Source organism: Panulirus ornatus, chromosome 10, assembly GCF_036320965.1.
Source record: "Panulirus ornatus isolate Po-2019 chromosome 10, ASM3632096v1, whole genome shotgun sequence".
Taxonomy (NCBI): Eukaryota; Metazoa; Arthropoda; class Malacostraca; order Decapoda; family Palinuridae; genus Panulirus; species Panulirus ornatus.
The window spans coordinates 38,367,650-38,384,628 of NC_092233.1; the positions used below are offsets into that span (position 1 = coordinate 38,367,650).

Here is a 16,979-nt window from a genome sequence, read left to right on the forward strand (position 1 = left end):
AGTGTACCTACCAGACCCCACCAGTGTACCCGCCAGACCCCACCAGTTTACCTGCCAGACCTCACCAGTTTACCTGCCAGACCCCACCAGTGTACCCGCAAGATTATACCAGTATACTTGATCCTAACAGTGTATCTGCCAGACCCCACCAGTGTACCTGCCAGACCCCACCAGTATACCTGCTAGACCCTAACAGTGTACCTGCCAGACCCCACCAGTGTACCTGCCAGACCCCACCAGTTTACCTGCCAGATCTTACCCGTGTACCTGCCAGACCCCACCAGTGTAAGTGCCAGACCCCACAAGTTTACCTGCCTGACCTCACCAGTGTACCTGCCAGACCCCACCAGTGTAAGTGCCAGACCCCACCAGTATACCTGGCAGACCCCACAAGTTTACCTGCCAGACCCCACCAGTGTACCTGCCAGACCCCACCAGTGTACCTGCCAGACCCCACCAGTGTAAGTGCCAGACCTCACCAGTTTAACTGCCAGACCCCACCAGTTTACCTGCCAGACCCCAACAGTGTACCTACCAGTCCCTACCAGTGTACCTACCAGTCCCCACCAGTATACTTTCCAGCTCCACCAGTATACCCTCCGGACCCCAAAAGTGCATCTGCCGGACCCCAACAATGCACCTGCCAAACACCACCAGTTTACCTGCCAGACCCCACCAGTTTATCTGTCACATCCCACCAGTGTACCTGCCAGATCCCACCAGTGTAAGTGCCAGACCTCACCAGTTTACCTGCCAGACCCCACCAGTGTACCTGCCAGACCCCACCAGTGTACCTACCAGTCCCTACCAGTGTACCTGCCAGACCCTACCTGTGTACCTGCCAGACCTCAACAGTGGACCTACCAGACCCCACCAGTGTACCTACCAGACCCCACAAGTGTACGTACTAGACCTCACCAGTGAACCTACCAGACCTCACCAGTGTACCCGCCAGACCCCACCAGTTTACCTGCCAGACCTCACCAGTGTACCTACCAAACCCCACAAGTGTACCCGCCAGACCCCACCAATTTACCTGCCGGACCTTACCAGTGTACCCGCAAGACTTCACCAGTATACTTGCTAGACCCTAACAGTGTATCTGCCAGACCCCATCAGTGTACCTGCCAGACGCCACCAGTATACCTGCTAGACCCCACCAGTGTACCTGCCAGACCTCACCAGTGTACCTGCCAGACCACACCAGTGTAAGTGCCAGACCCCACCAGTCTACCTGCCACACCTGACCAGTGTACCTACCAGATCCCGCCAGTGTAAGTGCCAGACCTCACCAGTTTATCTGCCAGACCTCACCAGTGTACGTGCCAGACCCCACCAGCGTAAGTGCCAGGCCCCACCAGTTTACCTGCCAGACCTCACCAGTGTACCTGCCAGACCCCACCAGTGTAAGTGCCAGACCACCAGTACACCTGCCAGAACCCACCAGTTTACTTGCCAGACCCCACCAGTGTACCTGCCAGACCCTACCAGTGTACCTACCAGATCCCACCAGTGTAAGTGCCAGACCTCACCAGTTTACCTGCCAGACCCCACCAGTGTACCTGCTAGACCCCACCAGTGAACCTGCCAGACCTCACAAATGTGCCTCCCAGACCCCACCAGTGTACCTGCCAGACCCCACCAGTGTACCTACCAGTCCCCACCAGTATACCTTCCAGCTCCACCAGAATACCCTAGGGACCCCAAAAGTGTACCTGCCAGACCCCAACAATGTACCTGCCAAACTTCACCAGTTTACCTGCCAGACCCCACCAGTTTATCTGCCACATCCAAACAGCGTATCTGCCAGACCCCACCAGTGTACCTGCCAGACCTCACCCGTGTAAGTGCCAGACCCCACAAGTACGCCTGCCAGACCCCGCCAGTGTACCTGCCAGACCCCACCAGTGTACCTGCCAGACCTCACCCATCCACCTGCCAGACCACACCAGTGTAAGTGCCAGACCCCAACAGTGTACCTGCCAGACCCCACCGGTATACCTTCCAGTCCCCACCAGTATACCCGCCGGATCCCACATGTGTACTTGCCAGACCCCCAACTGTGTACCTGCTAGACCCCACCAGTTTACCTGCCAGACCCCACCAGTTTACCTGCCAGATCCCACCAGTGTACCTGCCAGACCCCACCAGTGTACCTGCCAGAACCAATCAGTGTAAGTGCTAGACCCAACAAGTGTGCCTATCAGACCCCACCAGTGTACCTGTCAGACCCCACCAGTGTACCTGCCAGACCTCACCCGTGTACCTGCCAGACCCCAACAGTGTAAGTACCAGACCCCACCAGTTTACCTGTCAGACCTCACTAGTGTACCTGCCAGACCCCGTCAGTGTACCTGCCAGACCCCACCATGTAAGTGCCAGACCCCACCAGTTTACCTGCCAGATCCTACCAGTTTATCTACCAGATCCCACCAGTGTACTTGCCAGATCCCACCAGTGTACCTGCCAGACCCCACCAGTGTAAGTGCCATACCTCACCAGTTTACCTGCCAGATCCCACCAGTGTACCTGCCAGACCCCACCAGTGTAAGTGCCATACCCCACAAGTGTGCTTGCCAGACCCCACCAGCGTAACTACCAGACCCCACCAGTGTACCTGCCAGACCCCACCAGTGTACCTGCCAGACCCCACCAGCGTAACTGCCAGACCCCACCAGTATACCTTCCAGCCCCCACCAGTATACCTGCCGGACCCCACAAGTGTACTTGCCAGACCGCAACAGTGTACCTGCCAGACCCCACCAGTTTACCTGGCAGACCCCACCAGTTTACCTGCCAGACCCCACCAGTGTACCTGCCGGACCCCACCAGTGTACCTGCCAGACCCCTCCACTGTACATGCCAGACCCCATCAGTGTAAGTGCCAGACCCCACCGGTATAACTGCCAGACCCCACCAGTGTACCTGCCAGCCCCTACCAGTGTACCTGCCGGACCCCACAAGTGTACCTGCCCAGACCCCACCAGTGTACCTGCCAGACCCCACCAGTGTACCTGCTGTACCCGCCGTACCAGAACGTAGCATGTCACTGTCTTGCCACTTTCAGTTACAAGTGAATGGGGGAGAGGTACGTGGATTATCGTACGTATGTACGTGCACCAAGGACGTAATGTACATGTGGTTGTGTTCATCTGTACGTCTGATATATACTGATGTATAGATCTATGGACGTGGAAGTTTGCGTAGATAATGTTTGACCATACTTTGCTTACTTAAGCATATGTGTATGTGCGTATATAACGTGCGTATATGAGGTGATGTAGGGTGTTGGGTGTGTGATAACGGATAATATGGTAGTGGAGGGGAGCGTAGCGAGGAGGATAGATCATGAGGGAGTGGAGTGTAGCGTTAAGAGATGGATGAATTATGAGGGAATGTGGAGTAACGTTCGTAGACATGATAAAGTGGGAGTGGATGCGAGCAGGTATATTATGATAGGTGGTGTTATGTATAGCATGCCTATAATGAGGATAGTATTCGATAGATGGTGGTAGGTGTAAAGATAGTGGTAGTGAGAACCGTATAAGATTACAAGTGGAATGGGGACCGTATAGATAAAGAGGTAAGGGATAACCGTATAGATATAAGGTGGTAGGGAGCGTAAAGACTAAGGTGAGTAAGTGGATGACGCTATATGATATAAAGGTGGATGTGGATGACCGTTATGTAAGGGTAATGGGATACCGTTAAATAAGGTTAAATGGGATGCGTAAGATGTAAGGTATGTGGAGAATTCGTCATAATGATATAAGGGAAGTGGATGTATGCTAGTTAAGGTGAGTAGGGATGTAGTAATAGTTATGTATGGAGACCCGTCAAATGATAAGGTGGTAAGTGGTAGAAACTTCGTTATATGAGATGAGGTAGGTAATGTGGATGTATGTTATAATAGTTATAGAAGGTGGTAGTGATGTATTGCGTTATTGATAAGTGGTAGTGAACACGGTTATATGAATAAGGTGGAGTGAGTACTGCGTCTAATGACTAAGTGAAGGGATGTACTCGTCTATATGAATAAAGGTGTATGTGTTTCTTATAGTATAAGGTGATAATTGGATGTTCTTGTATAGATATGGTGTATGTAGTATCTTCGTTATATGTATAAGGTGTATGTGGATGTACTGTCAATGATTAAGGTGTAATGTGGTGATTCTGTCTATATGTGGAGATTAGTAGAATGTTATAAGGTAGAAGTGGAGTGTAGCTTAGTATAAGGTGAAAGTGGATGTAATTTCTGTTATAATTGGTGATTGCGTTATAAGTGTATAGGTGGTAAGTGATGTACTTCCGTTATATGATAAGTGGTATGTTGATGTATCTACCGTCTTATGATTAGGTGTAATGTGGAGTATTGTTAATGTATAAGGTGGTATGTGAGTATTTCGTCTATAATGATAAAGGTGGTAAGTGTGGATGTATTCGTTATAATGATATAAAGGTGTATGTGGATTTGAGAAGGGATATAAAGGTGGTAATGTGGATGTATCTTCCCGTCTATAATGATATAAAGGTGGTAATGTGGATGTATCTTCCCGTCTATAATGATATAAAGGTGGTAATTGTGGATGTATCTTCCCGTCTATAATGATATAAGGTGGTAATGTGGATGTATCTTCCGTCTATAATGTAAAGGGGTAATGTATGTATCTTCCGTCTATAATGATATAAAGGTGGTAATGTGGATGTATCTTCCGTCTATAATGATATAAAGGTGGTAATGTGGATGTATCTCCTCCGTCATATTTTGATGATAAAGGTGGTAATGTGGATGTATCTTCCCGTCTATAATGATATAAAGGTGGTAATGTTGATGTATCTTCCCGTCTATAATGATATAAAGGTGGATGTGGATGTATCTTCCCGTCTATAATTATAAAAGGTGGTTAATGTGGATGTATCTCCCGTCTATAATGATATAAAGGTGTAATGTTGTGGATGTATCTTCCCGTCTATATTGACATAAAGGGGTATTGTGGATGTATCTTCCCGTCTATAATGATATAAAGGTGGTAATGTGATGTATCTTCCAGTCTATAATTTATAAAGGTGGTAATGTGGATGTATCTTCCCGTCTATAATGATATAAAGGTGGTAATGTTGATGTATCTGCCCGTCTATAATGTTATAAAGGTGGTAATGTGGATGTATCTTCCCGTCTATAATATTGTAAAGGTGGTAATGTGGATGTATCTTCCCGTCTATAATGATATAAAGGTGGTAATGTTGATGTATCTGCCCGTCTATAATGTTATAAAGGTGGTAATGTGGATGTATCTTCCCGTCTATAATGATATAAAGGTGGTAATGTGGATGTATCTTCCCGTCTATAATGATATAAAGGTGGTAATGTGGATGTATCTTCCCGTCTATAATGATATAAAGGTGGTAATGTGGATGTATCTTCCCGTCTATAATGATATAAAGGTGGTAATGTGGATGTATCTTCCCGTCTATAATGTTATAAAGGTGGTAATGTGGATGTATCTTCCCCGTCTATAATGATATAAAGGTGGTAATGTGGATGTATCTTCCCGTCTATAATGATATAAAGGTGGTAATGTGGATGTATCTTCCCGTCTATAATGATATAAAGGTGGTAATGTGGATGTATCTTCCCGTCTATAATGATATAAAGGTGGTAATGTGGATGTATCTTCCCGTCTATAATATTGTAAAGGTGGTAATGTGGATGTATCTTCCCGTCTATAATGATATAAAGGTGGTAATGTTGATGTATCTTCCCGTCTATAATGATATAAAGGTGGTAATGTGGATGTATCTTCCCGTCTATAATGATATAAAGGTGGTAATGTGGATGTATCTTCCCGTCTATAATGATATAAAGGTGGTAATGTGGATGTATCTTCCCGTCTATAATATTGTAAAGGTGGTAATGTGGATGTATCTTCCCGTCTATAATGATATAAAGGTGGTAATGTGGATGTATCTTCCCGTCTATAATGATATAAAGGTGGTAATGTGGATGTATCTTCCCGTCTATAATGATATAAAGGTGGTAATGTTGATGTATCTTCCCGTCTATAATATTGTAAAGGTGGTAATGTGGATGTATCTTCCCGTCTATAATGATATAAAGGTGGTAATGTGGATGTATCTTCCTGTCTATAATGATATAAAGGTGGTAATGTGGATGTATCTTCCCGTCTATAATGATATAAAGGTGGTAATGTGGATGTATCTTCCCGTCTATAATGATATAAAGGTGGTAATGTGGATGTATCTTCCCGTCTATAATGATATAAAGGTGGTAATGTGGATGTATCTTCCCGTCTATAATGATATAAAGGTGGTAATGTGGATGTTTTTCATTACCCTCACATCCGTCTGGTATATACCGGAAGTGATGATGTATGTGGTTGGGTGCGATATATCGTGTGTATGTTATAATGTTGACTTACTGGTCGCTCGTATCCGGTGTTCACTGTGTTATATAAAGTGTGTCGGACGTGAGGTAAAATTTTGGTTTCATTTTTCCAATAGCTGTGTCATCTTCTGGTTTATATTCGTGAATTAACTGGAAATTTGTCTACGTTTCTTTAGAGGAAACACATCGCTTCTCGTAAGTCTCTGCTCGTCCGCAAGATTACCTCAGGTCGGAACTAGTTTTCTTCCATCTTTGTTTGGTTTCGTTGTATGTTTTCTTCTCGTCGTCTGAGAACCACAAGTGGAGTGACTGCCTGTTCAAGATGTGGTCCCGGACAGAGTAAGATAAGGTTGGATTTCCGTGTTATGGTGTCGATGTTCCTGGATAAGGTTGGATTTCCGTGTTATGGTGTCGATGTTCCTGGATAAGGTTGGATTTCCGTGTTGTGGTGTCGATGTTCCTGGATAAGGTTGGATTTCCGTGTTGTGGTGTCGATGTTCCTGGCTACAAAACCTGGCATTAAGTTTGCTTTTTTTACTTGTTGTTCGACAATGTTTAGTATACTTCACCAACTCCAAGATCCTCCACTTAGGTTACTTAAGTTCGTTAGTTTCCAAATATTGGAGTCGTATTAAGTGCTCTTACTTAATTCTATTGTGCTAAAATTTACATTTGTCTATTAGATTTCATCAGTCATTTATCTAACCACTCTGCTAGTTTGTCCAGATCTCTGTGAGTCATCTCCTCATCCTGTCTACATACAGCTCTTCCTCCTATATTGTATCATCCACAGATTCTCAGATGTTACGTATGAGACCAAAAACCTTATAATGACGACCCCTGGGGCACGCCACCTGTCACGTCCAGCCAACCTGAGGCACCACTCTCTATACAAAGATAGACAGATAGATAGATAGATAGATAGATAGAGAGAGAGAGAGAGAGAGAGAGAGAGAGAGAGAGAGAGAGAGAGAGAGAGAGAGAGAGAGAGAGAGAGAGAGAGAGAGAGAGAGAGAGAGAGAGAGAGAGAGAGAGAGAGAGATTGTGGCCAGTCTTGTAGGAATGTTGAAAGTAGTTGTAAGACTTAAAAGATGAATGACTAAAACATACTGTAGCACAGGTCATGAATCACACTATAACATACTGTAGAACAAGTCAAGACACACTACAACATACTGTAGAACAGGTCATGACACACTACAACATACTGTAGAACAAGTCAAGACACACTACAACATACTGTAGAACAGGTCATGACACACTACAACATACTGTAGAACAGGTCATGACACACTACAACATACTGTAGAACAAGTCAAGACACACTACAACATACTGTAGAACAGGTCATGACACACTACAACATACTGTAGAACAGGTCATGACACACTACAACATACTGTAGCACAGGTCATGACACACTACAACATACTGTAGAACAAGTCAAGACACACTACAACATACTGTAGAACAGGTCATGACACACTACAACATACTGTAGAACAGGTCATGACTCACACTATAACATACTGTAGCACAGGTCATGACTCACACTATAACATACTGTAGAACAAGTCATAACACACTACAACATACTGTAGAACAGGTCATGACTCACACTATAACATACTGTAGAACAGGTCATGACACACTACAACATACTGTAGCACAGGTCATGACACACTACAACATACTGTAGAACAAGTCAAGACACACTACAACATACTGTAGAACAGGTCATGACTCACACTATAACATACTGTAGCACAGGTCATGACTCACACTATAACATACTGTAGAACAAGTCAAGACACACTACAACATACTGTAGAACAGGTCATGACACACTACAACATACTGTAGAACAGGTCATGACACACTACAACATACTGTAGAACAAGTCAAGACACACTACAACATACTGTAGAACAGGTCATGACCACACTACAACATACTGTAGAACAGGTCATGACTCACACTACAACATACTGTAGCACAGGTCATGACTCACACTACAACATACTGTAGCACAGTTCATGACTCACACTACAACATACTGTAGAACAGGTCATGACACACTACAACATACTGTAGAACAAGTCAAGACACACTACAACATACTGTAGTACAGGTCATGACACACTACAACATACTGTAGAACAAGTCAAGACACACTACAACATACTGTAGCACAGGTCATGACTCACACTACAACATACTGTAGCACAGTTCATGACTCACACTACAACATACTGTAGAACAGGTCATGACACACTACAACATACTGTAGCACAGTTCATGACTCACACTACAACATACTGTAGAACAGGTCATGACACACTACAACATACTGTAGCACAGGTCATGACTCACACTACAACATACTGTAGCACAGGTCATGACTCACACTACAACATACTGTAGCACAGGTCATGACTCACACTACAACATACTGTAGCACAGGTCATGACTCACACTACAACATACTGTAGCACAGGTTATGACTCACACTACAACATACTGTAGCACAGGTAGTGGAGATGGATTTCATACTCTAGGACAGGGATACGTGAATGATTTAGCACAGGTAGTTGGGTAATAATGGAGCACAGGTAGCTGGGTAATAATGGAGCACAGGTAGTTGGTAATAATGGAGCACAGGTAGTTGGGTTATAATGGAGCATAGGTCGCTGGAATACACTTGAGGATGGGTAGTTGGAATACACTTGAGGATGGGTAGTTGGAATACACTTGAGGATGGGTAGTTGGAATACACTTGAGGATGGGTAGTTGGAATACACTTGAGGATGGGTAGTTGGAATACACTTGAGGATGGGTAGTTGGAATACACTTGAGGATGGGTAGTTGGAATACACTTGAGGATGGGTAGTTGGAATACACTTGAGGATGGGTAGTTGGAATACACTTGAGGATGGGTAGTTGGAATACACTTGAGGATGGGTAGTTGGAATACACTTGAGGATGGGTAGCTGGAATACACTTGAGGATGGGTAGCTGGAATACACTTGAGGATGGGTAGTTGGAATACACTTGAGGATGGGTAGTTGGAATACACTTGAGGATGGGTAGTTGGAATACACTTGAGGATGGGTAGTTGGAATACACTTGAGGATGGGTAGTTGGAATACACTTGAGGATGGGTAGTTGGAATACACTTGAGGATGGGTAGTTGGAATACACTTGAGGATGGGTAGTTGGAATACACTTGAGGATGGGTAGTTGGAATACACTTGAGGATGGGTAGCTGGAATACACTTGAGGATGGGTAGCTGGAATACATTATAACACAGGAAGAAAAGAGCACCAAGTTATGTATGGCTAGCAGGAATATACTGTAGCACAGGTAGTAGGAATATACTGTAGCACAGGTAGCAGGAATATACTGTAGCACAGGTAGTAGGAATATACTGTAGCACAGGTAGTAGGAATATACTGTAGCACAGGTAGCAGGAATATACTGTAGCACAGGTAGTAGGAATATAGTGCAACACAGGTAATAGGAATATGCTACCAGACCACAGGTAGTAGGAACGTCTTGAATTTAGATGATAAAGATGTATGGCAACACCACAGGTAGTAGGGATGCAACATGGCAAAGGTAAGAAGGAATACATTTCAGTACAAACTTTGGGAAATGGAGTTTAGTAGCCAGGATGCAGCACTGTGATGGAAAGTTATGTGGAATCTACAATGATGGAGTAGAAACATATATAGATGGAGGGTTGAGGAAGAGGGAAGGAGTAGTTCCACACATGGTATAGCCGGAGAAGGAAGGAGGAACAAAGAGGGAGGGTTGAGGAAGAGGGAAGGAGTGGTTCCACACATGGTATAGCAAGAGAATGAAGGAGGAACAAAGAGGGAGGGTTGAGGAAGAGGGAAGGAGTGGTTCCACACATGGTATAGCAAGAGAAGGAAGGAGGAACAAAGAGGGAGGGTTGAGGAAGAGGGAAGGAGTGGTTCCACACATGGTATAGCAGGAGAAGGAAGGAGGAACAAAGAGGGAGGGTTGAGGAAGAGGGAAGGAGTGGTTCTACACATGGTATAGCAAGAGAAGGAAGGAGGAACAAAGAGGGAGGGTTGAGGAAGAGGGAAGGAGTGGTTCCACACATGGTATAGCAAGAGAAGGAAGGAGGAACAAAGAGGGAGGGTTGAGGAAGAGGGAAGGAGTGGTTCCACACATGGTATAGCAGGAGAAGGAAGGAGGAACAATGAAATGTTCAAGATGATATTGTTGACATTAAGGCGGGAGAAAATCCACAAACAAATGTAGATAGTTAGTCAAGGAAGAATTAATTATGTTAAAGACGGAAGAGTTGTAGGAGATGGTGGTGGATGTGTGAGGTAATGGTTGACCATTTCACAAGTGTTCTCACCGTGAAAAATAGCTTAAGTCCAGCATGAGGGACGTGGGATGGGGACGTGGTCATTTGAAAGCAACGAAATATCGAGAGCAGACCTGAGCAGACTGCAGGGTCCCGTGCCATATAGGGTTTACGATCCTGATGTAATATTACCATACGTGCTGAAGATGTGGCCACATTTGATGATGCAACTCTGTGGTTGAAGAACTGTAAAGTGCCAAGGGAGTAGAAGAGAGCCAGCATCTTATCTATCTACAAGAGAGATTTCCAGGAGGAAGAGTTGACTTACAGGCCAGTCTCGCTGACGTATGGGGTCTGGAAGGTGCTGGAAGAGATAATCAGAAGACAAATGGATGACTTCCTGCAGAGGCGAACCTACCTCAGTGAGAGATGACAGGCAAAGATGTTCATGTGCAACGAACCTCCTAGATTTCTAAGCAAGAGCGAACTCCGTTAGCGACACAACAGAAGTCTGGTTGGAATATGTATATCTGGACTGCCAAGAAGAAGTTGACGCTGCTCCGCTTAGGAGGCAGGTAAAGAACATGGATTCCCAGGCAGGCATAAATAGGGGACTCCTTTGATGGAATAAAGATGATCATGATGGAAGAGAACAAAGGACGCATTCTCAAAATGGGTGGAGGTCACCAGTGGTGTTCCGCAAGCTTCTGTTCTGGGACCACTGCTCTTCTTCAACTGCCTGAATGATCTGTTAGGTGGATTGGGCTCCTGCTTAAACATGTTTGCCGATGATGCAAAACTCTTGAAAGAAGCGAAAAGACAGGAGGACTGCATCATCTTACAAGGGGATCTAATCAGATTCCAAAGTTGGTCTTATAAGAAGCTCGATGAAATTCAAGCGCGTAAATGTAGAGTAATAGCTGAGACATTTTAAGAAAGCCTCGACATGAATGTTACCTAGCAAGAAATAAGCTGCAGGAATTCATGAATGAGAGGGAACTTGCGAGTCGGCCAAGTTTAACGTTAGAATTAAAGTGAAGGAGACAAACTGTCTGTTGGCAAGCAGCTGAGTTGCTCTGAATAATGAGATAGTGAACAAGCTGCACACGAAGCCAACACTAGAATGTGCGCACTTACTACTGTACTTAAAGAAACATGAGAGAGAGGCCCAGAGGAGAACAGTGAAGATGGACCAGAATCAAGAGAGCCGACTTACAAGGAAAAGTTCGAGGCGTTACATCTGCCCACTTATATGTAACGTTTGTAACGCGGCTTCATGACGTAACATACACAGGGAACAACTCTTCCAAGGAAGCAAGAGTAGAGCAACTGTGCATGAATGAATTCCAAGACAGTAAATATGGAATACGTCTTCCTGTTATGGCTTAATATAAATCAGTGATCAATGAATAAATAAATGAATGAATGAATAAATAAACTGCCAACGGTTTACTGGATGTAGGAAGCCAATCGGTTGAAAATACACCGTTGAGTTACTACTGGTAGAGAGGCCATGATGGTTATCAGTCATGCAAGTACTTATGATAAGGGCATCTGCAACCTCACGTGATGGACCAACGCTGGACCAAGTATATCAAACCTTACAGTCGAGAGTTATGTCTCAAAGTGAAGCTAACAGAGAAGGTTCCCGTTCAGTGCAGAGATAATGACAGGGTTGTAACACATCCCTCGTAGAATAGATGTACGGCAGCGCACAGGATGGGATGGGTGCACCACAGCACAGGAAGTGCCACAGGGATTGTACTGTATAATTCGCACAACAAATTAAATGTATCCGTTATATCTTACACTTCAGTATGAGTATACAGAGACTTGTACATAGACCCAGACACGAGTATACAGACCTAGACACGAGTATACAGACCTAGACACGAGTATACAGACCTAGACACGAGTATACAGACCTAGACACGAGTATACAGACCTAGACACGAGTATACAGACCTAGACACGAGTATACAGACCCAGACACGAGTATACAGACACAGACACAGGTACAAAGACCCAGACACTGGTACACAGACCCAGACACGAGTACACAGACCCAAACACTCGTATACAGACACAGACACGAGTATACAGACCCAGATACTAGTGCACAGACTCAGACACTAGTGCACAGACCCAGACACGAGTGCAGAGACTCGGATACTAGTTACACAGACACAGACACGAGTATACAGACCCAGACACTAGTGCATAGACCCAGAGCCGAGTACACAGACCCAAAAATCAGTGCACAGACTCATAAGTTGATCAGGAAAAATTATATCAAACTTTTTTCGTTTTCATTTCATGAGATGAGATTAATGTTTAGAAAATGTGTGTTTATATATGGCTGAGTCAGTGGGTATGTATGTATGTATGTACGTATGTATGTATGTACACCGAAATTAGATATAATAATTGGTAATGTATAATCATACAAATTGGTTATGTACACATAATTTGTAAATACAATAAACACAAGACAGTAATAAGTATGTTCATTCGCGTACAGCCGAGTTACCTGGAGAAAATATTAGTCAATAATTACATATCAATAAATCAATTACACAACAAACACGAAAGAAGAGACTGATGTATATATTTAGTAGGAGATTAGTGAGGTAATTACTCTAATTAAAACCCTTCACTTATGTACCGTTTGTGGCTAATGAACCCACCTTTAACTCTCGATCACTCATCATCACGACAGCAAACTTTCTAATGAATACAGTTGACTACACTGAATGAACCACATGAGCTGTAGGTACAAGCCAGACACACATGAGCTGTAGGTACAAGCCAGACACACATGAGATGTAGGTACAAGCCAGACACACATGAGCTGTAGGTACAAGCCAGACACACATGAGCTGTAGGTACAAGCCAGACACACATGAGATGTAGGTACAAGCCAGACACACATGAGATGTAGGTACAAGCCAGACACACATGAGCTGTAGGTACAAGCCAGACACACATGAGATGTAGGTACAAGCCAGACACACATGAGCTGTAGGTACAAGCCAGACACACATGAGCTGTAGGTACAAGCCAGACACACATGAGATGTAGGTACAAGCCAGACACACATGAGATGTAGGTACAAGCCAGACACACATGAGCTGTAGGTACAAGCCAGACACACATGAGCTGTAGGTACAAGCCAGACACACATGAGATGTAGGTACAAGCCAGACACACATGAGATGTAGGTACAAGCCAGACACACATGAGCTGTAGGTACAAGCCAGACACACATGAGCTGTAGGTACAAGCCAGACACACATGAGATGTAGGTACAAGCCAGACACACATGAGCTGTAGGTACAAGCCTGACACACATGAGCTGTAGATACAAGCCAGACACACATGAGCTGTAGGTACAAGCCAGACACACATGAGATGTAGGTACAAGCCAGACACACATGAGATGTAGGTACAAGCCAGACACACATGAGCTGTAGGTACAAGCCAGACACACATGAGCTGTAGGTACAAGCCAGACACACATGAGCTGTAGGTACAAGCCAGACACACATGAGATGTAGGTACAAGCCAGACACACATGACTGCTTGATAACCAGTACGTGCGTTCTGACCCACCTGAAGTACTTCATGTCGTTCAGGCAACTGAACTCGCTTCTCTTTAGTCCAACTCTACGCTTGCTGAAGGAAAGTTAGATTATTATGCGTCTTTACGAGTAGTTAACTAGGCCAACTCTACACTTGCTGAAGGAAAGTTAGATTATTATGCGTCTTTACGAGTAGTTAACTAGTCCAACTCTACACTTGCTGAAGGAAAGTCCTGGAACTTGACGTTTATCTGGTCCTGAAATGATCAATTATGGCATGATATAATCGTATGAGCAACAGCAGGAGGATCTTACCTTCCGAGAGCAGATGGAGAGCGGAGACGATGGCCACTGCATTAAACATGCTGGTCGCTCGTGTCCGGCTGGGCATCTTTTAACTCTGCCGAGGAGATGATAACATGTTAGCAGGGTCGCACACTGGACACCCGCGCACCAACACTACCACCACAGAGCCACACACTGGGCCCCTCCACAGGTCTTTCCTTCTTAACACCAGAAACTTCAAGAAAGTTATTCTCTGACCAGAAAGAAGTCTCTAGAAGTGTTATTTTCACCTGGACGGTCAATCACTCGAGACGTTTAACAGTTCGATCGCGCGGGCGGCTCTCGACCGTCGGCGGTGTGGAGTTCTACACGAGGGGAAAACAATGAGTGTCTGATGTCCCTTCCCCACTGGTGTGTGCTACCGTTGTGGCCACACCATGACAACTGCACCGGCCGCGCCCCAACACGCACCATTTGACCATGAGAAGGTGTCTCCTCTCACCTTGCCGTAGGAGAGCACTCTCCGCCACACTAACATTACGGCTCAAAATCAGAATATTTCGGGTCCTACAATCGCTTCTACCGGAGTTGCTGCCGGCAGCCAACAGCGTGGCGTTCACAGAGCCCTGAACTCCCGAGGCGACGCCGGCCAATCAGGACCGCGCTAACAAAACACCGCCCAGGAAGACCCCTGCCAATTGGCCGACAGAGCGTGACTGGGCGGTGTGACAAGAATGCGCCACTTAACGTTTCATTCTCCGCTGTATCCCCGCTCATTATTGTTTGTTGTTTTACCTCGCCAGTTCCACACGGGGAGGGAGGGAGGGAGGGAGGGAGGGAGGAAGGGAGGGAGGGAGGGAGGGAGGGAGGGAGGGAGGAAGGGAGGGAGGAAGGGAGAGGAAGGCCGTCTATTTTTTGTCTATCCTGCAGGTCCTACAACAAGGGAAGACTCCACCCACAGCCATTACCCAAGTCTTTGTGTGAGGGACCGAGCATTAACCTGACGGTGCGGGAGGGGAGCGCCACCGTGACGGTATGATGATGCCACTGGCTACTTTTACTGCTCGTAACGCCGTCACGAACCTCGTAACGTGACGCCGCCGTAACGATGTTCGCTCATGTCAGAGTGGTTCTCCATCGCTCGACTGGTCAGCTGTCTTTATCATCTACTTCCTTACTATTAACGTTCATCAGGTCAGGTGCAACTGTCCAGTCCCTGGCTCTTATGGCTCTGTGACGCAAGACAACAGACAGAGATATGACGCAAGACAACAGACAGAGATATGACGCAAGACAACAGACAGAGATATGACGCAAGACAACAGACAGAGATATGACGCTAGACAACAGACAGAGATATGACGCTAGACAACAGACAGATATGACGCAAGACAACAGACAGAGATATGACGCAAGACAACAGACAGAGATATGACGCAAGACAACAGACAGAGATATGACGCAAGACAACAGACAGAGATATGACGCAAGACAACAGACAGAGATATGACGCTAGACAACAGACAGAGATATGACGCTAGACAACAGACAGATATGACGCAAGACAACAGACAGATATGACGCAAGACAACAGACAGAGATATGACGCAAGACAACAGACAGAGATATGACGCTAGACAACAAACAGAGACGTGACGCAAGACAACAGACAGATATGACGTCAGACAACAGACAGAGATATGACGCAAGACAACGGACGGAGATATGACGCTAGACAACAAAGGGAGATATGACGCAAGACAACAGATAGATATGACGCTAGACAATAGACAGATATGACGCAAGACAACAGACAGAGATATGACGCTAGACAACAGACATAGATATGATGCTAGACAACAGACAGATATATGACGCAAGACAACGGACAGAGGGATGACGTAAAACAACAGACAGATATGACGCAAGACAGCAGACAGAGACATGACGCAGGACAAGAGACGGAGATATGACGCAAGACAACAGACAGATATGACGCCAGAGAACAGACAGAGATATGACGCTAGACAGCAGGTAGATATACGCAAGACAACAGGAAGATGTATGTAATGTACTTAGGCTACACACACACACACACACACACACACACACACACACACACACCACATTTGATGATTCCAGTCAATGTGGCCGCCTTTGTGATCGCTGCCGGATCCTCATAGAAGTTGATGCAGGGACAGGAAGGTAGGATCTTTTCTTTTTTCTTTCATACCATTCGCCATTTCCCGCGTTAGCGAGGTAGCGTTAAGAACAGAGGACTGGGCCTTTGAGGGACTATCCTCACCTGGGAACCTTCTCTGTTCCTTCTTTTGGAAAATTAAAAGAAAAAAAAAAACGAGAGGG

General features: G+C 45.4%; 1 protein-coding gene across 1 annotated transcript in view; it reads right to left on the minus strand.

Annotated features, from left to right (window-relative positions):
- nompA (no mechanoreceptor potential A) overlaps positions 1-15,156 on the minus strand; it is a 185,188-nt gene extending 170,032 nt beyond the window's left edge. The window contains exon 1 of the mRNA XM_071665303.1: positions 14,646-15,156. Coding sequence (XP_071521404.1) covers positions 14,646-14,721 — 76 coding nt within the window. The 5' untranslated portion in view covers positions 14,722-15,156. The remainder of the gene's footprint in view (positions 1-14,645) is intronic.
- Between the last annotated feature and the right edge of the window lie 1,823 nt (positions 15,157-16,979).